Genomic DNA, 25,217 nt, shown 5'->3' with positions numbered 1-25,217 from the left:
AAATTTTTTTTTACTTACCTTATGAAGGTTTAATGGATAGACTCAAAACTGCACACATTTAATATATACAATTTAATGTTTTTAAGCATATGCATAGACCTGAGACAGCATCACCACAACCAGGGGAATATATTCCTCACTGCCAAAAGTGTCCTCCTGCCCTCTACTTCTTGGGTAAAGGTAAAAACTCTTCACTTGTGATTTAACCTCTTAAAATTTTCAGTGTATAATATAGTGCTGTTAACTTAGGCACTGTGTTACATAGCAGGTTACTTATTCATCTTGTATAACTGAAACTTTGTACCTATTGAACAGTTCCCCACTTGCCTCTCCCCTGACCCCCTGGTAACCACCATTCTATTCTCTGCTTCAGTTATTATTTTAGATACCTCCTATAAGTGGGATCATGCAGTATTTGGTCTTCTGGGACTGACTTATTTCATTCAGCATAATGTCCTCAGAGTTCATTCATATTATTGCAAATGGTAAGATTTCCTTCTTTTTAAAGGCTAATATTCCATTGTGTATGTGTCACATTCTTTTCATCCTTTGATGGATGTGTAGGTTGTTTCCATATTGGCTACTGTGAATAATGCTGTAGTCAACGTGGGAGTGCAGACATCTCTGTGATATAGTGATTTTATTTTCTTTAGATATATACCCAGAAGTGGGATTGCCATATTATCTGGCACTTCTGTTTTTAATTTTTGAAGGAAACTCCATAGTGTTTTCCATAGAGGCTTCATTTTACATTTCCACCAACAATGTTCAGGGGCTTCAGTTTCTCCAAATCCTTGACAATACTTGTTATCTGCTTCATTATAGTAGCCATCCTAACAGGTGTGAGGTGATACCTCATTGTAGTTTTGATTTGCATTCCCTGATGATTAGTGATTTTTGAGCCCCTTTTTGCATACCTGGTTTTCACATGGCATTTGTATGACCCTTTTGAAGATAAATCTGTTCAAGTCCTCAGCCCATTTTTAAAAGCAGTTTATTAGGGGTTTTATTTCTTACTGTTGAGTTGTTGGGGTTCCTTCTGTATGTAGATTAACCCCTTATCAGCTATATAGATTGCAACTATTTCCTCCCGTCCTGTAGGTTGCCTTTCCACTCTCTTGCTTGTTCCCTTTGCTATGCAGAAGTGAGTTAATTTAATGTAGTCCTATTTGTCTATTTTTGTTTTTGTTGCTTCTGCTTTTGATGTCATTTAAAAAAAGCAAAAATCATTGTCAAGACCAATGTCAAGAAGCTTTTCACCCATTTTCCTCTAATGTTATCATTTCAATCTTACATTTATGTCTTTAATCCATTATGAGTTGACTTTTTTGTTTAAGAAAAGGTTCTGGGTTCATTCTTTTGCATATGGGTATCTGTTTTCCCTGACACCATTTGTTAAAGTTGTTGTCCTTTCTGCATTATGTATGCTGGCACCTTTGTTGAAGACTGGGTGACTCCCTTTTATGGGTTTACTTTGGGGCTGTCTTTTATGCCATGGTCAATGTCTGTTTATGCCAGTACCATACCGTTTTAATTACTGTAACATCATAATGTGTTCAGTTAATGTGAGACCTCTAGCTTTGTTCTTTCTCAAGATTCAGGGTCTTTTGTGGTCCTGTGTGGTTCTGTGTGAATTTTAAGGCTGTTTTTTCTATATCTGTAAAAGAATGCCATTGAGATTTTGATGACAGTATTGAGTCTGTAGATTGCTTTGGGAGGTCTGGGCATTTTATCAGTACTAAGTTCTTCCAATCCATGAACACAGGATTTATTTGCGTCTTGAAAGAAGGCCACATATAATTGATAAGCTAGGCTTAGAATTCTATTGACTTTTACTTATTGTTTATCATCACTTCATTATTACCCAGTGTTCTAGCTAGCATTACTTTATTCTAGGATTATAGGATGCATATTTGTTTAATCAGAAATTTGCAAATTTATTACAAGGATAAGGAGATGAATTTTTGTGAATCAATGCTAATTCATCACAGTTAGAAAAGGAACTGAAAACACATGATGATTAAGTATCTTCTGTACAAAGGACATTATTATGTAAGATTCCCTGTTTTCCTCTTTGTCATTTACATCATTATTTATACATTGTCCCAGATGCTTTCAACTGAATGTATTCACCATAAAAATGTCTTTCGAGATGATATATTATGCAAAAACTTTCTTGGGCTTTCAGCCAAATGGAAATTGTGGTCAGAAGTTGAAGGGAGCTTTTATGTCTTTGAAAACACACGAAATTTAAAGACAGTTTTTGTGAGACACTGTTACTGGCATGTTAACAAACAGGAGAAACTCCATGTTGAAGTCAGTGCTCAATAGCAAGTTATAGTAAAATCCACAAAATAGTTGCTCAAATGAGACCAGGCAGGCAAGTTACAGGCGGGAAAGAAGTCCTGCACTTTAGGTGCAGTGTACACTTTATGCACTCCATGCCTACATGTGGCACGTGCATGTCAGTAGAAGCCCCTCTCCATGCCCCAGATTCCCATGCCCCGTTTATGTCTTTAGCACTCACACTCACCACATTGGACTTACATGTGTATGTATGTGTGTGCATATTTATGTTATGTTGTAGAATAGTGTGATGAATATATTTTGTATATATTAGATATTTTCATAAAGAGATGAAAATCATCCTCAATATCATCTCTAGACCACTGCTTTATGTTCTTCTGGTATTTTTTCCTTATGTATTTGTGTATCTTTTTACACACACACACACACACACACACACACACAAAGCCTCTATATGTGTGTGTGCATGCATGTGTATATGTATAGTTTGATTATTTGTGTGCATATGCAGATATATGTGTGTGTGCATGTATATACATACACATGCCCACAAACATCTTCACACATACACATAATATATACACATTACACACACACATAATCAACAGTCTTCAAAGACACACAAAAATTCAGTATAATGCTTTCTTTACTTGTTTCTCAGGTCCTTTACTAATACCCATTAGTGAGATAGCACAGTCCTTAATGAAGCGTACTGTCTAGGGCAGACCATTGTGAACAAGAAACTCAAAATAATTACCAGTGTGCTGGGTGTTTTGAAAGGGAGCACAGGGTGCTGGGGCTGAATATTGGGGCAGGCCATTTAGTGGAGGGAGTTTAGAGAAGGCCCCTCGGAGGAAGTGTATTATTTAGGAACTTTCAGCTTTAAGTAATAGCTTAAAGTAACAGCTACAACTGGCTTACACAATAAGCACGTTTAATTACCTCTTACCACATAAAGCAGAAAGGGAGGTTGATTTCTCCATCAACTAGAAACCCAGCTTCTTTGGCGATTGCTCCATGTTCACAAGATACTTATAGCAGTTCCAAATATCATATCTTCACAACAATGATGTCCAGAGGAAAAAAGGGAATCTCCCCCCCACCACTGCAAAATTCTCAAAAAGTAAAGAACTCTTTTCATAAAAAGCCCCCCGTAGAAGACTTTTTCTCTTATCTCTTGGGTCAGATTTGTATCCTGTGCACATTTCTAATTGGAATGTTAGGAGAATGGAAATACTGTAAGAAGATTTGGCCCATGGGAGTGAGTTTATGTTTGGGAGAGGAGTGGCCATCCATCTGACACACACTGTCATTCTCTTAGGAAGAAGGGGTGGGCACCCCATCAGTAGGGCACTAAGTTGATTTTGGTACAGGGTAAGTGTTCCTTATCTAAAATCTTATCATGCCTGTGTTTTCTGACTATGGCCTGTCGCATGAGGTCAAGTGTGGAATTTTGCACTTGCGGCATCAAAACTCAAATTTTTTTTATATTAAAATGTACTTATGACATGTTCACACAAAGCTTATTCAGAAATCTTCATAGTAGCATTTTTCTCAAAATGTTCTAAAATGGTGGTGGTTGTACATTCTATGAATACACTAAAACCCATTGGAATGTATACTTTAATGGGGTCAAATAAATGGTATGTAATTATCTCTAGATAAAGCCATTAAGACATCACCTACTCATTTTTTACTATAACTTTTGGCAGAATTTCCAGGAATATTGCTTCAGATTCTTTACAAACACAGGAGAATAATGCACTCATCAATACTTTATTCTAATTGGGTAGTCCCCACAACTCTTTTATGCATTTATTGTCTTAAATAGTTATCCTTTTTTCAAATGACCTATCATTGGTATTTTAATTTTTGTTCTTTCTGCTTTCACCTTTCCTTTAAACATGACCCTGTTAACTTTATTTTTGTTAACTGTATTTCTATAACTTTATTCCTATTTTTAATAAATTTTTAAACTTTAATAAAAAATTTACACAATGGTTTAAAAACAGGTAGTACAAAAGGGCATCTAAAGAAAAGCAACAAATTCTGGTGACCATTCTCTCTCCTACTCCTGCTCCCAGAGAGAACCACTTTTTAACTTTCAGTCTGACCTCCTTTGAGCATGCTCATTCTGTCCCCAAGCCTTCTTTCCTCATGTGACCTCCTTGCTGTGAATTTTCTCTACGTTTCTTTGTTTAAATTCTTCCCATCTTTCAAGTTCCAGCTCAGTTTCATCTCCTCTTCAGAAGTTTTTCCTCTTTGAAAAGATTATTGTTTTATACTATTTTTCGAGCCCTTGCTTGGGTCCTCGGTCCTCAGGTGCTCCATGGCTGGAGGAGTACCAGTTATTCTAACCAAATTCTTAGAAGGCCAAGGGACATCTCTCCCTGCTAAGTCAGCCCTTTCCTAGACCACTCTCAGGAGTCCCATCCAGTTATTGGCACTGGCTTCATTGATCCTTATAATCTTTTTAAAAAAATAATTATAGGGGCTGGGGTTATGGCCCAGTGTAGAGTACTTGCCTAGCATGAGTGAGGCACTGGGTTCGATTCTCAGCACCACATATAAATAAATATAAAAGGTCTATTGACATCTAAAAAATATTTTTTAAAAATAATAATTATATTTATTTGTTTATTTATATGTGGTACTAAGAATGGAACCCAGTGCCTCACACATGCTAGGCAAGCGCTCCACCACTGAGCTACAGACCCAGGAATGTGTTTTGTTTGTTTGTTTGTTGATTTGTTTTGTTTTGTTTTCTTGTGGTGCTGGGGATTGAATTGAAGGCAAGCACTACCAACTGAGCTGTATCCCCATTCTCCAGGGATGTGTTGTTAAATAGATATATTCAGATCTTCATCTTGAACAATTCTAGAAGACACCATTATCCACGGAGAAAGTAATATGTAGAGTGAATTATTTTGTATTTGATCTGGGTGGTGATGACATAGTATACACACATAAAAAGTTATCAAGTTATGTAGTTAGTTAAGATTGGTGTACTTTTATTCTTTATTGAATGTATGTTACACTGATTACAAAAGCTGCTGGCATATGCCTATAATCCCAGCTACTTTGGAGGCTGAGGCAGGAGGAGGATCACAAGTTTGAGGCCTGTCTCTAGACAAAAAAAAAAAAAAAATTTAAAGGGCTGGAAATGTAGCTAGGTATCTGGCAGAGTACTTACCTAGCATGTGCAAGGTTGGGGTTTGACCCCTAGTATTAAAAAAAAAAAAGAAGAAGAGGAAGAAGAAGGAGGAAAGAAAGAAATAATAATTGTACTCTCAGGAGGTGTGCTTTGTGGTGAGCTTGGGCAAAATTAGGACTACATTCTAAGAACAAAGGAAGGGTAGACATTGAATTAGGTATGTAGATATCCTTGTCCCACATATAAGATATATTTTTCCTGAGGGCTGTCAGTGTTTTTAACATGTATAACACAGTGTTAAAAATATTGCAGTATTCAATGTTATACACTTATTGTGGGAAGAAAGCCAACCTGAGCATATTTTTATACAGCATTGTAACCTCCGGTGTTCGAAAACATTTTAAAGGTGTTCTGTGTGTTTGATACTAAATAGACTTTTTAAAATGTCCTATTTAGTTATAGATGACAGTAGAATGTATTTTGACATATTATACATACATGGAAATAGCTTCCCATTCTTGTGGTTATAAACCATGTGGAGTTACACTGGTTGTATATTTGTATATGAACATAGGAAAGTTATGTCCGATTCATTCTCCTGTCTTTCCAATTCCCATCTCTTCTCCCTTCCCTCTATTACCCGCTTCCCTCCATTACCCCCATCCCAATCCCAAACCTCCACTCCTCCCTCCCCCAACTAAGTAGACTTTTAACTTGATATTGAAACATTTCAGCAAAAATGAAAGGCATTGACTTTGAAAAATACTGCATGTGATTTTTTTCTGCATGTGCTACAAAATCTAAATAGTGAGAACCCAGTGTGTACTTTAGACTTTTTATGTGCTATCGTAGAAACAACAAATGGTTTTATTAAGCCTGTACTAAACAGTGGTTTCCATAAAATCCACTTCCATTTTGGGTTGTTCTGCATTGGTAAATAGAAGGTGAGTAGATAAAACTGATCATCAGATGTCAAAATCTAGTGTACACTTTAAAGTTTTTGCAAACATTTAAATAATCTTGTCAAGTTTTCTTGTCTTTCCTTTCAATTTATTTTAGAACAATCTGAAAACTAAACAAAACATACTTTGTTGTTACAGTGAAATTATAAGAAAATGAGTGACCGGTGACAGGCCTGCTTTTGTACCAAGTATTTTAGATAATTTAAAATACATCATAACAACAGGGATTAGTAAATGGCAACATTTTAAGACATTTATCTTAGTATCATTGGGTTGATGCTCTTTTGTTTTTAAAGACTATGCTTTTCTTACGTAGGTGCATCCTCAGCAGCACCGTCTTCTTTTTGAGGTGTTTGATGAAAATCGACTGGTAAGTCATGTTGTACTTATGTAAAATGTGAAGCAAGGGTGTGTTCCAGTAGAGATTTTATTTTTATAAAATGATAGTTTTGATTCCTGGTTTCCTAAATAACATCTTGAAGTCCTCTCCTTTTCCTCATTTTCTGTCTACAGGATCCTTTTTCAAACCCTCTTTTTAACATTTATTTATATTTCAAACCTATAAGATATGAACATGTAAGTGTAAAAATAGTGTTAAGTGTTCAAAGTTTATCAGTTATTAAACACAAACACTGAGAAAAAGAATTAAACAGTTTTATTCATTTTTTAACTAACAAAGAAACTGGATTTTTAAAAAGAGTCTGTTTTTGGATTGGATTGCGTGTTTCTTTTCCTTCAAGAAATGATCATTGCTGGGTGCAGTGTAATCCCAGTGGCTTAGGAGGCTGAAGCAGGAGGATTGCCAGCCTCAGCTACAGGGAGGTGCTAAGAAACTCAGTGAGACCCTCTCTAAATAAAATACAAAAATGGACTGGGGATGTGGCTCAGTGGTCGAGTGCCCTTGAGTTAAATCCCCAGTACCCCCACAAAAAAAAAAAAAAAAGAAAGAAAGAAAAGAAATGATCATTGTACTAGTAACTCAAGATAATTGTCATTGAAATCTTTAGATCATAATAAGCAAAGTTACTCTTTTTGCTGTCAAAGGACACTCTTCATCATTGTTTTAGTCAGCTTTTTCATTGCTTGACCAAAAGACTTGACAAGAACAATTTTAGAGAACTAAAAGTATATTTGGGGCTCACAGTTTCAGAGGTCTCAGTCTGTAGATAGCCAGCTCCATTGCTTGTGGTCTGAGATGAGGCAGAACACACGGTGGAAGAGTGTGGCTGAGGAAAACAACTGGGACCATTGCACTAGGAAGAATAAAGAGCTCTGCTCAACAAGGACAAAATACATACCAAAAACATGCCCCCAGGTACCTACCACCTCCAGCCACACCGTACCTGCCTGCAGTCACTACTCAGTTAATCCCTATCAGGTGATTAACACACTGATTAGGTTAAGGCTCTCATAACCCAATCACTCTAAACTTTCTTGCATTTTCTTACACATGAGCTTTTTGGGGACACCTCATATCTAAACCATAACATTCCACCCCTGACCCCCCAAAACTCACGCCCATCACACAATGCAAAATACGTTTAGTCCATTTTCAAGAGGGTCTATAATCTAATAGTTTTAGCATTGCCCCAAAGTCCAATCTAAAGTCTCTGAGACTCAAATCAAACTCTTAGCTTAAGGCCCTATAAAAATTCAAAAGCAAGTTACATACATTCAATATGTAAAGGCCCAAGGTAAACAATTTCATTTCGGGGTTGGAGTTGTGGCTCAGTGGTAGAGTACTTACCTAGCACATGTGAGGCACTGGGTTTGATCCTCAGCACCACATAAAAAATTTTTTTTTAAATAAAGGTGTTGTGTCCATCTACAACTAAATATATTTTTTAAATAGTTTTCATTTCAAAATGGAGAAATAGAAAGAAGGGATGGGACCAAGGCAAGACTGAAAGGTAAACAATTTCTGTAGCTCCATGTCCAGCATCTGGGCCACAGTGCATCATGATGTTCTTTCCAGAGGACTTGCATAGCTCTACCCTTTTTTGGTTGTAGCCCAAATGGTCTCTCTCTTGGCCTATTTCTGCTCAGTGCCTGCAGCTTTCCTCAGCAGATGTCCCACATTACTGGCATCCCTTAATTTCAGGGGTCTCTATAGCAGCTTTGGCCTCCTTCTCACTTTTTCATGCATCACTCTCAGGGAAACCCACAGGGATGCCAACCCTGTTTTACTTTGAAATATCAGTGGAAGCCTCCATGACCCCCTAACTCCCACACCCTACATTCATGCAGAATCATCACATGGTTGCTGCCAAGATCTGCCACCATCTCGAGCAGTTGGCAAGCCTCCAGAGACCATGGCTGCAGCAGACTCTGAGTGTGTGGGTTACTGAGCATGGTGAAACAACTTCCTAGGTCCCCCTGTGTAAGCAGGGTGCCCCACTGGTCTCCGCTCAGAGGAATTTTTATTTTTACCCTCTTGAGCCTGGGATAGGTGTGGTCTTGCCAATTGCTGACACGCCCTCAAACCTTCTTTCCTAATTTTGGGTATTTAGCAGCATTCCTTTAGGGACTATGATGTCTTTAACAACCACAACTTCCACCCCTTCCCCAGTTTTATTTACTCCCACTTTTCAAGTCCAAGGTTTTCTAGTCTTTCTGCTCTGCTTTCTGCTCCTGATTATCACAATTAACTTGGCAAAAAACCTTCAGCAATACCCACACCACCCGCTGAAGTCTGTGTTGCCTTGAGAATTTCTCCACCAGACTGATCCATTACCTTTAAATTCAGCCTCACAGAAATTTTCAGGACAGGGCTGGGGAGATAGCTCAGTCGGTAGAGTGCTTGCCTTGCAAGCACAAGGCCCTGGGTTCAATCCCCAGCACGGCAAAAAAAAAAAAAAAAAAAAAAAGAAAAGAAAGAAATTCTCAGGACATGGACAAATGTAGATGACTTCTTAGCCAGAGTATAACATGAAGGGCCTCTAGTCCAATTTTCAGTAGTCGTCTTGTTCTTCTGAAACCCCACGAACCCAGTCTTTACCATCTACAGTCCTCTCAGCATTCTGGTCTCTTGCACTCCCACCAGAATTCCCATTAGGCTCTGCTTACAACGATCTAAAACTTTTCCAGCTTGGATCTCTAAAATTTTCAAAATTCCTCCCACAAATTCCACAAAGCTCCAAAAGGTTCTTAATCACAGCACTGACCCCACCCTCAGTACCAATCACTGATTGGAAATCTGATCTTTTCAAAGTGGAGTAATGCATGTTAATGGTTTAGGTATCAGGTGTAGTCAGTTGTAGAACATTTTATTTTCTGTTTGTGTTTTTGCTTTTTATACAGAATAGGAAAATGTTTTCCTTTTTTTCAACCTCTGTACAGGCCTGTGTTTCCTCCAGATGGGATCAGATGAAATTTAGTATTGGTGTTTTGCTTTTAAATCATTAAATATTACATATAGAAGAGTATATATGATATAAATCTTTATTTTCAGTAATACGACAAATATCTCACTCCACTATTGAGGAACTAGAACATTTCAAGTCTTTGAAGCCCTCCCTGCACCTCTTCCCAGTAGCATCACCTTTTCCTTCCCTATAAGTTTTATCATGTCCAGAGTTTTATCATTTCTTTTAAAAAATATTTTGTTGTTTCCTTTTACATATTTTTTTCTTTATAAGAATGGTATCTCTGAGTGCTTTCCCATGACAGGCTGTTCTGCTTAGTGTAGTATCTGTGAGATCGATCCATGATGACACATTTTCACCAATGCGGAACTTCCATCATCTGCCTATGTCATACATAATACCATAATTTATGTATTAATTCTTCTTAGTAGATATTAGTGTTGTTTCCAGTTTTTTGGAAGTTACCAGCTGATAAACATTCTTGCTTTGTTTCCTTATGTACATGTCCAAGTGTATCTCTAAGACACATGTTTTGGAGTTTTGCTAGATCATGGTATTACTATATTATTTTTCCTATTGTTACGGATGCTGTTGTGAATCTCTTTCTGATCCTTGGGTGTATTGTTGGTGAGCTACTTTATTTGAGTTATTTGAATCTTGCATTTCTGCTTTCCACCATGCTTAGTTGCCAGTTAACTTTGGTACGATGTGACTATTTCTTCATTACCAAAATTGATATTTGTCAAACGTTATTTGGTTCACTCAAATTCCTTGATGGACTAAAAATGTAGTTCAATGTTAGAGCACTTGCCTGGCATGCATGAAGCTCTGGGTTCAGTCCCCAGTAAACCACCCCCTACACACACACACTCACACAAACACAAATTCCTTGGGTCTTTACATTTGACCGTAGTAAAAAGGCGGAGAAGCAATCCTTAGGTCTTGACTGTGTATACATAATACTATGTAGCATGTCATGATGAGGTGAAAGAAAAAATCATTGTCTTTGATATTAGAATTGAATATTTCTAGACTGATAAGTATGGCATATAATTTTTAAACTTTTTTTTATATTTTTTTTAGTTGTAGATAAACACATTACCTTTATTGTAACTTATTTCTATGTGGTGCTAAGAATTGAACCCAGTGCCTCACATGTACTAAGCAAGCACTCTATCACTAAACTACAATCCCAGCCCGATTTTTTAACTTTTAAAGGCAAAAATAACTAATGCCTTAATCAAGGTACAATAGATCCCCACAGCAAGGAGTCAGAAGTTCTACTATTGTTCTGCCTTTGATTTGGCACTTTAACTTGTAACACTAGGCAAATCATTGAACCTTTCTGAAAATAGTTTCTTGTGTTTAAAATGTAAGGTAAGAATTTGTGCCCTGCCTATCTCATAAGTATGTCATAAGAATAAAATGAGGCAGTGACTTTGAAAGCACTCAGAAATTCTTTTTCGTGATAAAAATATAATGTGTCATTTAACATTCATGTTCTCTTGTGTTTATGGCTCTCTGTTATCATGTTTTTGGTATAAGTAGGGTCGGCCATTTTCAGTGTTATCTGCTGTGTTAGATGCTCTGCTAAGCACTGGAAATAGAACTTTGCTCAAGAAGCGCCCTTTACCAGCTAACAAAAGCCAGAGAATCAGAATAGGGTAGTGTGTGAATTCTAAACCTCTCACTTGTTACCAGGCTGAGCATATAATTGGAGTCTAGAGATCATCTACAGAAGATATAGTCACTGGTGGAGCAGTAGGTCTGACTATTGCAACAAATGACTATGCCATTGTAAATGTCATTTTATCTTTATTGTCCTGTAGCATTCACAATGAAATTATAAATCTATCATTTTCCTGGGAAACCATGTTTAGAGATGTAGGGTGAAGAGCACAAGTATAATTTCAAGCAGAATAATCTCTAGTCAGCTGGAAAATGTTTGCAATACAAGTGATACTTGCTTTCAAGGAAGAGTAGGCTTATATTCCTTTTTTCAGCCAATTTTAAAACTCGAGATTTATAAAACATGGCAGTTTGGCGATGGTGATGTTGGTGGTGGTGTTCATAGTGATGGACCATTACAGAATGATGTGACTTAAAAAAAAAAACTTGTATCTACCAATGCAAAAGATACTGCTTCTGTGTTGCCAATCTAAGAAATTATACCTGCACACACTTCAATCATTGAAGTTTTAGGAGATGCCTATTTATGGATGGAGACTGCGCTTCTCAGGCTTAGTGGTTATATTGGTTAGAGTTTTCCAGAGAAAGAGAACCAGTAGATTTTTTATTTAGAGAAGTTTTAAGGAACTGGATCATGTGATTTGGAGGCTGGCAAGTTGGAAGCAAGTTGGAAATCTGTAGGACAGGCTGATAATCTAGAGATTCAAACAAGGGTAAATGTTGCAGATTTAAGTTTAAAATCTACAGGGCAGGCCAGGAAGCTGGAAATTCAGGCAGAATTTCTATGTTAAAGTGTTGTTTCTTTGGGAAACTTCAGGCTTTGCTCTTAAGGCCTCCTCAAGTGACTGGATGAGGCCCACCCACATTGAGGAATGCAATCCACTTTACTGACTTTAATGTTAATTACATCTTTAAAAATACTGTCATAGCAACATATAGACTAGTAATTGACCAAACACCTGATCATCATAACCCAGTCAAGTTGACATGTACCATCATAATAGACTTTGGCCTTCAGAGTCCGTCAGTAACTAGCATCACCCAGAGCCAGTCCAGATCTTATGGATAATCACCTTATTTTCTGTGGAGATCATCAGTAACCAAGCAGCTCAGAATTGGAGTCCTGAGCTTCATTCTTAAAACATTATTTATTTCATTCCAAAATATGAAATTCTATAGGACTTCCATGAATTCCTCCCGGATGAGGGCTGCCCTGGCTGGCCTGTTTTTCTCCACTTGAAGTTAGGGTTGATGCTCATCTTTGGGCATCTGCTGGGCAGAGGGGTGATATTTTAGCCCTGGTTCCCCATGCTGCTGTGATAGTGGTGGTACAGGATGGTGGTGCAATCTTAGGCTGAGCCAGCAACAAGGCCAGTTCAGCCTCTCTAGAATTTAAACAGCCTAGAGTACTCAGTATGTCTGATTCTTACCTTACTTTCTTGGCTGAAACCCTTTTTGTAAAATTTTCAAGCATCATTCCTTCATGTACAATTGTAAAGGATTTATGATATTTCTTTAGAGGTAGTAAGTGGTTCAACTTTTTAAAAAATCCTAGCTGGGCACTCTGTCACATGCCTGTACTCCCAGCTACACAGAAGAATGAGGCAGGAGGATCACAAGTTTGAGGCCAGCCTGGACAGCCTAGCAAGATCCTGTCACAAAAAAAAATAAAATAAAAAGGGCTGGGAATGTAGCTTGGTGGTAGAGAGTCCCTGAGTTCAATCCCCAATACTGCAAAAATAAATAAATAAATAAATAGTCCTAAAAGAAAATATTAGCAGTCAGAGTGACCTCAGTGACATCAGCCAGCCAGCCAGCCATGTATCCTCTACCTGGGGTTCTTTGGTGCTTACTTTGTGTCCACACAAACTGAGGAGGATCAGAAGAAATGTCTAGTCATTGTCCTCCCATCATGGAAGATTAAAATTTAGTCAGGAGGCATGGAAATGATGCTAGTAGTAAAACTGATTTATTAAAGAAAAAATATTTATCTGGCCACTTACTTGATTGTTTTATATTAAGACTTAGTGGAGCTGGGCACAGTGGTGCAGGCCTGTAATCCCAGTGGCTCAGGAGGCTGAGGTAGAAGGATCACAAGTTCAAAGCCAGCCTCACAATTTAATGAGGCCCTAAGCAACTTAGTGAGACCCTGTCTCAAAATAAAAAATTAAAAGGACTGGGGATATGGCTCAGTGGTTAAGTGGCCTGGGTTCAATTCCCAGAACCAAAATAAAAATTAAAAAAAAAAAAAAATCAGTGGAGTTTTTCTTACTAACTGGAAGTTTTAGGCCAGAGGCATTTGCACTTAGCTCTTATTGATTAGCTTTTTAGAAGCAATCCATTCTTTCAATTGCTAAACCCCTAACTTAATCCAAGAAGAGAGGCTAAAGTCATTGGAAGGCAAAGTGAAACAATCGGAACTTTTCCTTCTCAAAAGAAAAAGAATAATAAAAGATTATTTACAAAATCATGAAGGAAATAGGTTATATAAAACCAAAATAATATAATAATTGTATTATTAACTTTACAAGTGTTGTTCGCCTTCTAAAACAGAGAGTTTCATTTCAACCAAATAAAACAACAAATGCCCATATTTATATATTTTGTCATGTCTTAATTGATTGAAAATACTATTTAGAAAATTGTTCAACACGATGGTGGACTTCATCAAAACGATTTAGTCATCTGTAGTTACAAGGCCCGATTTGTCAGGTAGGGTATGGTTTTTGAAGTCTCATAAATGACAAAGGTCTTGTTTTTCAACACTTGATCTGAAGTGCAGTGGTTGAATGTTGTCTGATAAATAAAACTTCTTTAAAAATGAAAAAAAAAATTGTGATTGAAAACAAATCTAAGTTAAGCAATTTTCTTTTTTAAACAAAGTGTAAGTATATGTTTTACATATTTGCTTTTACTTAGGAAAAAAACTTACTTAGAAAAATACAAGTTGGGTGTAGTACCATGTGGTGTAAACAACTGAACTATTTTACTTTTTACTTTCCTATGAATGAGCCAGTATATATTTATTACTGGAGTTCCAGCTATAAAATTCAGGTAAGGGGTTTAAATATACCCTAGAGTATTATTTAAAAATAAATTTGTTTCTTTCAAATGAGAATACCAACCTTGGTCTATGACATTTGGGAGAGAAATTAAAATATTAAACTTTTATTGCCTAGTAAACTGAAAATAAAGGTTAAATAAATACAAAGCAGAAAAAAAAAATATATATATATATATACACAAAATCACAACCTCTAAAAGGACAAACAGTCTACTGTTCTCCACTGTGAGAGTTTTATCAGCACCCGTAAGTTATTCCAGCTCTAGGGCAGTGCTAATACGCAAAAATGTAAACAAGTATGTACTTTGTTTATATAAAGAAATATGCGGCATGGTTTGTATTTCTTTATAGATATCAAACAGCTACAGGGATTGTTTCAAAGCACCAGTAGGGGCCAGCAAAGAGCTCTTAGAGTTTTTCAGAACAGAATTGGCATTGAGATATGTTTATTTGATGTGTTAAATCCTTTTTAGACTTCTTTACTTACCACAACACTCCCTTAAGTGAATGAATTGCAGAGACAGTGGAATAAAATAGCCAATGTGTTCAAACTATATTGGGGTATAGTTTTTCTGTCTAATCTGCATATATTTTTAATGGAATGTTTGCTTAGGCTATTTCTTGGCAGAGTTTTAATAGTCAAAATATAAATGGCATCATTTAAAGACTGTTCTACTTGGCTGGAAAAGGCCTTAAAATTACAGGAGAAAATGCTTGGTGACAGCTTCTCTTAAACTTTTTTCCCCCCTCAGACCTATGTTCAATTTGTGCAGTAGTATTACTGGACTCATTTTGTAGTTCTATGTGTAAGCTTTCACTTTTCATAACTAATATTTTTTGAAAGATAAAATATTTGTGTGTTTGGTTTAATGCTAAAGTTTTAATTCACCCTAGTGTTTTGTTATTTCCAGATTTATACAACTGTTCGAATTTATTTATTTTTTAAAAAAATTAACAGCCCCTATTCCTTTCTACATTAACTAACCTGACTAGACTCCTAGTGTGGCTACTATTTGGAAATTTAATCTTTGATTTGATACTCAATTACATGGGGTTTCATTCCTACCAACTTCCTGTAATTCTATACCTTTGGGTAAAAATATTAGTGGTCAAACTCTGCTGGAGAAAGTATAGGCACTGTGATTCACGTAGTTAAATGTTCATTTAGTAGCGCTGGGATGAAAAAATTCTGTTTTAACTTGAAATGCTAGAAGATTGTTGTTCTTGTGTTACTCATTCATGCAAATTGGAGAAGGTATAATTGAAACAAGGTTGGCTGTGTTTGAGTCAGTGTGCTGCAGCTGAGCTCAGCTTAAAGGTCGCTGGAAATCAAGTGCTTTGTAAGTGAAGGCATTTTGACTACAAGCGATTCAAGACATTTTAGAAACGTCAGTCTCCGGAATAGGTCGTCTTTTTCTTTCTATGATATCTGGTATCTAGGGTTTTACTTAGGATAAAGACTCTTACTTAATAGCTCTTTTAGGCACCACAAATGATTTTTTCTTTCGATGCAGTGCAGCTGCTTCTACCCTGTCTACGGACAGAGATCTTTGTTTTGACTTTCAGCCCTTAACATGTTTGGAAATGAGAACAAATGGCACAAAGCTTACGATTGCACTTTGCAGCCAGAAGAAGCAATACTTACCCTTTGTCAGAAACCTCCGGAGATGATTTGGATAGCCATGTTCACATGTGCTTCAAAAAACCAACACGGATTTCGACATCTAATGTTGTTCAAATGAAGCTGACACCCAGACAGACTGCACTAGCACCGTTAATAAAGGAAAACGTGAAGCTTCAGGAAAGAGCATCTGTTCCTTCATCTGAAAATGTTAATAAAAAGAGCAGCTGTCTTCAGATTTCACTACAGCCAACAAGGTACGGTGGGTGTCTCCAGCCTAGCAATGTCTTAGCTGATGGTGACGATGCTTCATTTACTTGTGTCTTGAAGGATGGCATTTATAGCAGTGCTGTGGTTGATAATGAACTGAATGCTGTGAACGATGGTAACCTTTTAAGCAGTTCTGCTATTTGTAGTGATAGCCTTAGTAACTTTTCAACCAGTGATAATGCATCTTACAGCAGCAACGGTAGTGATTATGGGTCGTGTGCAAGTATCACAAGTGGAGGTTCATACACCAACAGTGTCATCAGTGACAGTAGTGGTTATACTTTTCCATCGAGTGATGATACATTTTTTGGTGGAAATTTACCTTCTGACTGCACCTCCAATAGAAGTGTGCCAAACAGGAACGCTACTCCTTGTGAAATTTTTTCAAGAAGTCCAAGTGCAGTTCCCTTTGTCCAGGATGACTTGGAGCATGGAATAGAGATTATGAAATTGCCAGTGAACAGGAATGCAAAAATTCCACTGAAACGTTGCTCATCCTTAGTCATTTTTCCTAGGAGTCCTTCAAATACGCCACCAACTTCTCCAACAAGTGCAGGTATTCTTCCAAGCAAAGGATCCTATCAAACCTCACATCAGTTTATTGTTTCTCCTAATGAAATTTCACATAATGAAGATGGTACTAGTGGTAAAGGATTCCTGTCCACTGCTGTCAATGGACTACGATTATCTAAAACAATTTGTACTCCTGGAGAAGTAAGAGACATACGACCACTTCATGCAAAGGGCTCACCACAAAAGAAAATTGTTATTTCAAATAATAGTCCAAAACAGACTGTCTGTGAAAAGTCATCTGAAGGGTACCCTTGTGTTTCAGTGCATTTCACTCAACAAAAAGCAACCACGTTAGACTGTGAAACAACAAATGGCGATTGTAAACCAGAGATGTCAGAAATTATACTTAATTCTGATTCAGAGTGTACCAAGTTGATGCCCAGGATGGCTGCCTGTTTACCAGCCATCCAAAGCATGGATTATCAAATAAATATTGATGGAGAGTTGGAAAGACCAAATTCACAGATAAACAAAAACCATGCTGTTTTACAAAGAAGTGTTTCACTGGGAGGAACTTACCCAAATATTTCCTGTTTATCCAGCCTTAAGCACAATTGTTCCAAGGGGGGACCATCTCAGTTACTCATAAAGTTTGCATCTGGAAATGAAGGTAAAGGTAACAGTTTATCAAGAGACAGCACCAGAGATTTCACAAATGAACTATCAAATTCTTGTAAGGTAAGATTCCTTTGGTCTTTATAAATGTTAATTTATATTAGAATAGCTTGCTGGAATACTCGGTTAAAATTTATTATCACTTAGCAGTTTATATACTTTCCTGATCTTTAGCTACCAAGTATTTTGTAGTCATAAACTTTATATTTGTCAATCTGAAGAATTCCCTACAGTTTTTCACTCTGTTATTTCACCAACAAACTGTGTATTTAAAAAAAGAAGGGGGAAAAAAGAACTTTCCTAAGTGATTTAAGCCATAAACTATTTCTAAAGCATAAAACCAAGCTTTAAAAAACAATATCTCGTAACACTTTATCTTGGTATACTTTTCTTTCAAGTGGCATACAATTGTAATGTAACTCCATATGTGATTGCTGATTAGTTTTAACCTCTCCTTAATCATTGTGAATTAATATACAGAATGCATATTTTAAAATGTTAAAAAAAATTGTGAAAATTCTGTTACAGATGAGCATACAATGTCTCTAAAATGCATGTAAAATTTATAATATCATTGATAAAAACTATTATATTACATGTGTAAAGCAGAGGAAAAATAAGTAGCATTTGCATTTGTGTATACCCTAACCACAGGAATTTTGTTTCCACCACATTTTTCTTTAGCTACCAGTTAATACTGCCTTCTAAAATGTAACTCACTCAACAACATTGATTTCAAAGTTTTTATGTTTGAATTTGCCTTAAATAACTAGGCATTTCTCATAACTTTCTATTTACATATTAAATTGTTGTTTTGTCAATTTTGCTCTACTATATTAATAATTTAACTATAAGAAATCTTAGCCAAAATAGCTCTTCATGTAATTTGGCCTTTCAAAAGTATTTAAAGTGTTTTGAACTGAAATAGTTTTTTAAAATTTCCGTTTTGGGAAGAGCTCGCTAGATTCCAGGAAATTTAAAACATTTTCTTACTAAACCAGTTCTAGATGACAGCACATAATTGGGGAGGGGCACTTTATCTGTTTATCTGCATTTATGTAACACCCAACATGTGTATTAAAGGTTGAAAAAAATAACTTTAGGCAGGTGAAACATTAAGTAATTGCTAGTTTGTTTTCTGTCTTTAGAAATCTGATAAATATAATCATTATTAACAATGCCTAGATGTTAATCTGAGCAACTACTTTACTGAGGATGAAAAGAGATCAGATTTCAAATTCTGTGTTTCATAAGAATTATTAATTCCATTTAGAAAACTTTTTAAAAACTAGCTTTTCAGGCAATTATAATCCATTCAATTATAAACTTCCCAAAAAAAGGGAAGAATTACAGAGAAACAACATGTATCCCATTTGTTTACAATAAAAAAAAAAGGGGGGGAAGAATGAAGTGACACTATGAAGTAACATTAATAATTTGCCAATTAATGCTACTTGTAAATTTATTTTACATTTAATGAAAATATCTGAAAGGAATAATTAGCTTAGAATAATTAGCCTTAAAATAGTTGATTTTGTGGCAGTATTATAATTTGCTGTTGATGCTTTTTTAAAAGGGTAATTTCAAATGTATTTTAATGAAATATAAATTAAATATAATTAAGTGCCTTTTGCTTTTGCATTCCTGAAAATACACATTTTTATTGGTCTTATTTAAATGTAGGTAAGCTAACAAATATTTTTGCATGTCTGACAACCAAATGCCTAGCTTTGTACCAATTCTATTTTTCATAGATTATTGGATTATAAGAGTTCAGAGGTGTGCAATTTGTTGAAGAACTTTAGATTGTCCTCCTTTCAAAGTGTAGTAAACAACTTGTCTTTAGAAAAGTATTGTAAACAATGAAATGACAATTAAATTCAATATATATTAGATCCAAGTTGGTCTAACTCATAAGTAGTGAATCACAAGGGCTTGTTTTATGAGGAAGATACTAATGTTGCTTTTTTTAAACACAGCAGTGGCAACAATAATGGGATTTTAGAAATAATTCTGTGTTTATCAATAATTATATATTAATCTAATTATAGTGGTATATTGTAACTCACTTAAAAATAAACAGCTCCCAAAATATTTCCCATGTCTCCAGTTAGTCTGGGTTAGTATTCTGATATGCTGAGTCTGGATTCACATTTAACAAGTTGATATTAGAGTAGCATTTAGTAATGTCAGCTATCTGTTCCGAGCAGCCGTGAAATTAAATCACTGCTTTGGTCAGAGACCCTGGTTTCTAAAGCACTAGAGGTCTACAGATTCTTTTCTTATGTGTTGAGCTACCAGCCTCCAGCAGCAGAGTATCTAGTTTCTTGTTTTCTGTAATCAACAGCTCATTAATGACTAATTTTTAAAACCTAGTGAGAATTTTTACCTGTATCTGGGACACACACTATTTTCTGTGTTTACAACTTAGAATAAAGATGGAACTTCATAGTCTGCATTGTATTTATTTTAGCCATAGCAAAGAAAATAACAATAATGGGAAAGTTTATTATTTATGCCTTTTGAAATACAATATCACTTTTTTAGAGGCTACATAATGATTTTTTTTTTTGGTGCTGGGGATCGAACCCAGGGCCTTGTGCTTGCAAGGCAAGCACTCTACCGACTGAGCTATCTCCCCAGCCCCTGCATAATGATTTTTGATCTCCAAATAGAAATTCAATGTTTTAATGTTGGGTGTGATATTTTGTCAGCTCCATCAAGGAATAGGTTAAGGAGCTAAGGTACTTACCCAGTTACAAAAATTATTACTACTTATTTTTTTCCCTGTCCTTTTTCTGAACTACTGTTATATTGTTAGGATGCTCAGAGATTTCATTACCCTATTTTTAATATACCTTAGAATTTTACTCATGCTTGTACATGTTTTACATTTTCCACTTATGTGCATGTTTTTAGTAGAAACATTTTTATATTTTTTTCTTTTTGTTATAAAAGTTTTTGTTCATTATCTGTTACTTAATCCTGGATAGCTAAATTGCTTAAGCCTAATAGAATAGAACTTTAAAAAATTTATGTCTCAATTATTTAAAAGTCTTTATCACTGATCTCAAGATTATACATGTCAATAATTTCTTTAATTGTTCTTCCTAAAACAAATTTTTAAATATATACTTATTTCAGTGTTCCATTATTCTTCCCATCTTTGTTTTATTAAATTTAGCAGAATATTTAGAGACACTTGGCTAAGTTTACCTTGAATAGCACTTAATCTCTTCTATAAAAACCAATGTCATTGATAAATATTACCTCTAGAACTATGGCCCCACAATGTTAATGACCAGTTTTTTAAATTTGGTAAAAAATATATTCATGTATTTCTTAGGAGTTATAATACTTGTTTTAGAGAGGTTCCAGGGGTTGAATTGTTAGCTTGGAAATATTCTGTATTCAGTGTTGATGCTTATTCTTTAATTCATGTTATCTAGAACACATTTGAATGCCAAGCAGAGAATAAAAGATGAATAAAATACATTCTTGCTTTGGGGGAACTCCCCTTGTAGTAATAGGGACACACTGGTAAACAAAAAAATGTTTCAGTCTGATGTGTGATGTGCTGGAATAGAGGTGTGTGAGAGAAAGCAAGGTGTGACAGCATTCTTCTGGAGGAAAGGACCTATTTGGTAGAGGAAAGCTTCACAGAGGAGGTAACATTTGAGCAGAGTCTTGATAAGTGAACTGGAGTTCACCAGGCAGAGGAATTATGGACTCTGAGAAGGGATTCTTAGTCTCAGCACTACTTTTATTCTAAGCTGAAGGGTGCTTTGTTGTGTGGGACTGTCCTGTGCACTGTAGGACATTTAGCAGCATCCCTGACCTCCACCCACTGGATGCTAGTCACACCCTCTCTAGAGTAACAACCGAAAAATGTCTCCAGACTGCCAGATATCCCCTGGGAGGCAAAATTGCCCCCTACTGAGAAACGACAGAAGCTGCAGCACATGCAGGGATAGAGGGGTGAAAGGACCTCATACTGTAAGTAGTTCTGTACTCTAATATAGGGTGGGTACGTAGGGATGCAGGAGGAGATAGTGCCCTAGAGGTGGCTTGGAGGCCCAGTAGGCCTAGTGGCTTGTGCTGAAGAGAAAGCTGCATATTTCCTGCTAGTAACAGTAGTTAAACAGTGGACATCTTTATTTGAAAGTACACAGTGCTCGTTTTTATGCTTTTAGAAGATAAATGTTTTGTGACACCATGGACTATAGATGAATTGAAGTTTTCTTAGCTTGGATGACTGGGCAAATGGTGATATCATGAACTAAGATGGGTAATTCAGAAGGGATCCGATTGAGAGGGCAAAGAGGAAGTCGCATGTTGAGTGTGTGCTGAGAGGCTGCCCTGGTAGTGTGGATGTCAGGGAGGGCAGCTGGAGGTGCAGGAGCAGAGCTCAGGAGAGAAGCCAGATCTGGAAATCCAGACTGGGAGTTAGCAGCCTAGTCAAAGTCCTGGGTGAAGATGAACCCAGCTAGGAAAAACATAAAGTGAAATTAGAAGGGAGGATAAATCCAAATTCTGGGACCACTAACTTTGGTGAGATGGTGAAAGAAAAGATAAAGAGGAAACTAAAGAGAGTCACTAGTCAGGCCAGGAGATCATGGTGATGTGGAGTCAAGGGAAAGGATAGAGGACAGCGTACAATGTCACGGAAAACTTGTGTATCCATTAGATGTGAAAGTCAGGAGGCCTTGGTGATTTAACAAGAGTAGGCTAGGAAAATACTAGGGTAGCAAGCCTGGCTGAAGAAAGAATAAAATAGGTAAGGAACTGTGAGCATAGGTTGCTTGCTAAATATAAAATGAGTGTGAGATCGTGTGGCAAGGCATAGGTTTAATGATCACTACCTTGAAGACAGTATCAGTGGATGTGAGATGCCGAAGACAAACTCCTCTCCACAAAGACAGCACAGTCCCTTTTCCTGGAGGAAAAGAAATAGGTTGTGGCTCTCTGTTCTTTCACCTTAAGACTACAGAATAAGTGAATATAGACAGTGAAAATTGACATGGGTATCCAGCAATATCAAAGGAAGGAAACCGAAAATTAGAACTGGTAACTCGAGACTGCCTAGGAATGTTCACAACTCATTTTAGACAGCATCACTCAGATGTTCTCAGTCCCTCCCTACCATCAAAAATAAGACTAAACAAAGCAAGTCACAGTTTTAAGGCCTATTGCCTGAAACTACTGGGAGAATAGACAGCTCTGTTCCTGTCACTGGCTTCTCGCAAGGTGTGGAGCCCAGTGTATGCTGGCTGTTGTGAGGCCTCACCCTTCTGCATCCACTGTCATCCCATTGTGACAGGGAATGAGCGAGACCAGGAGAAACCAGGACTGGGAGCCTGGCTAGGCAGCAGGGGCTTGGCAGAGCCTCTGGGTGTGGCCAGGCTAAGTGTTGAGGTCAGGAAGATGGTTACAGAAGGAGCAAATGAGTGCTGAGAAAGGGAATCATTTGTCTTGTCAGCATATCCAGAAAATATCAGAAGTATTGCTCAAGGGCCTTGTTCAATATTCTTTGTTTGTCCTTTAACACGTTTTTATCTTTTGTACCCCTTATAAAAGCTGAGTGTGATATTTTATGATATACAAGATTATTTCCTTTTTTCTCTCAAATTTTGTTCATATGCTGCCTTTTAATGCTTTATTAAGAGTCACAATTAGAAAATAGTTTATGAATATGTCATTTGGATCAGTGATTTTTCATGTGCACATTATTTACCTGGGGCTCTTGTTAAAATGAAGATTCTAGTTTAGTAGGTCTGGGGTGGAGCCTGAGATTTCTGTATTTATAACAAGCTACCAGATCATACCAACACTGCTAACTCCCCAAACACACTTGGAGAAACAAGACTTAAGACCATTTTTTGATGATAATAGTAATGTAATTCATACTTTAAGTGTCCACTGAGTCCCTAAAGTGCCATTATAATGAAAAATTGATTTAAAATATATCCACAGGACTAGGGATGCAGCTCAGTGGTAGAGTGCTTGCCTAGCATGCAGGAGGCCCTAGGTTCATTCCCAGTACTGCAAAATATATGTATTTCTATATACTTCAGGAGCCAGGTATACATGCAGAAATTTTAATTGTTAAAAAAAAGTGAAAAAATTCTCTTCATTCTTGGTTAATAGAGAGCTCTCCCACCTTTACATAAAAGAGGACCTTAGATGTGTATGTGACTAAGGCCAAAATAATTTGCAGAGTCTTAAATCCACTCAGGCATTTAAACTAGTGTTTGAGATTGTTTAGTACAGAAGAGATTATTTAGACCAAGAAAATTTTAAGAGCAAAGTTGCCTACTTTCCTTATAAAATAACTTTAGTATGACTCTTAAAGAATTCTGATGTTTAAATTTTCCAGGATTACATTTTAATTTCATTTAAGAACTTGCAAATATTGGTCTACAGGGCAGGCAGACCATTCTACTTAAGTCTCTTGAATTCATTACAGTTGTAATTCTGGTTTGTGTTTTTGGTTTTGGGTTTTTTTGGTTTATTTTGTTCGTGGTGATGGGGGTCGAACCCAGACCTTGCACATGCTAGGCAAATACTGTACCACTGAGGTTCATCCCCAGCAATACATCGTTGCCTACATTAATTTTTCCCCCCTCAACATGAGATTTGAAAAAAATATATAATTGATTTGTTATATTTTTTCTTAACTATTCTGGCTTATTCAAGCAATATCTTCAATTTTCAATCTTTTTAATATGCTTTTCTCTAACAATGCCAGTTAGGATGCTGCTAAGAATGTTTAAATCTTGCATTGCCTTATGTAATGAATTGAATCACCATAATATATAACCAATGCTTAGTTATGGGATGTCCTTTTGATAGCTCACAGGAGAAAGTTTAAAGATCGTGTGTGTGTGTATTTGTAAACATATAATTTTATTTGTAATATATATATCTTTGTGATGCTACTTAAAATCATGTATTACTTCTCAAGTATAAATCAACATTTGAAAATTTTATCAACTGTTCTTCCATTGGAGCAACTTAAGAAATCTTATTGGTGTTCTAGTTTTCTACAGTCTTCATGGTTGTTCATGGCTTAGCCTCATTTCAGGGAGCCTCATAAGCATTAAAAATTTCAGGTAAAGAAATAAAAAAAAAAAAACAGCAAGAAAAAGGTTAAAGATGGAACTATAAAAACAAGTAGGCAAGCAGGTAGGAAAATGTACATTCTCTAGAACTGATCAGGGAAGAGATAAAACAAATGGGTAACCTTTTCTGGACTATAATTTATTAGAATATGATTCCCTAAATCAGGACCTTTTTGTCTTGTTTACTGCTGTATCCCCAGTACCTAGAACAGTGACTAGCTCCAAATTGACAGTAAGTATTTATTAAATTAATAAATAAAGCCAGGGACCCTTTGGAATGGGGTACACATGACTGCAGGATCCCGATAGGCGAGGGTGACCAGATGGCCTTGCACAGATAACTAAACTAGGATGTTTAAGCGATGACTGTAATGATTAGGAGCTTCTCAGGACTTCATCCTTTGCATGGAAGAATGGCACTCTTAAATGAATACCTTGTCCCTGGGGTGGATGCCAGTGGAATATTATGATCGTGA

The 25,217-nt window shown here is 36.5% G+C and overlaps 1 protein-coding gene across 3 annotated transcripts in view; it reads left to right on the top strand.

Annotated features, from left to right (window-relative positions):
• NEDD4 (NEDD4 E3 ubiquitin protein ligase) overlaps positions 1-25,217 on the top strand; it is a 129,562-nt gene that overhangs the window by 38,071 nt on the left and 66,274 nt on the right. The window contains exon 5 of one of the 3 annotated variants that reach the window (XM_079129882.1): positions 6,740-6,793. In XM_079129882.1, the coding sequence (XP_078986008.1) occupies positions 6,740-6,793 (54 nt within the window). Of the gene's footprint in view, positions 1-6,739; positions 6,794-10,206; positions 17,684-25,217 lie in introns of those variants that run through there. The other 2 variants (XM_079129881.1, XM_079129880.1) reach the window with 2 other exon arrangements.

The sequence above is a fragment of the Sciurus vulgaris genome, assembly GCF_902686455.1.
Source record: "Sciurus vulgaris genome assembly, chromosome: 2".
Classification (NCBI taxonomy): Eukaryota; Metazoa; Chordata; class Mammalia; order Rodentia; family Sciuridae; genus Sciurus; species Sciurus vulgaris.
The sequence above is the reverse complement of the archived record's forward strand: the minus strand, read 5'-3'. Positions and strand labels throughout refer to the sequence as shown.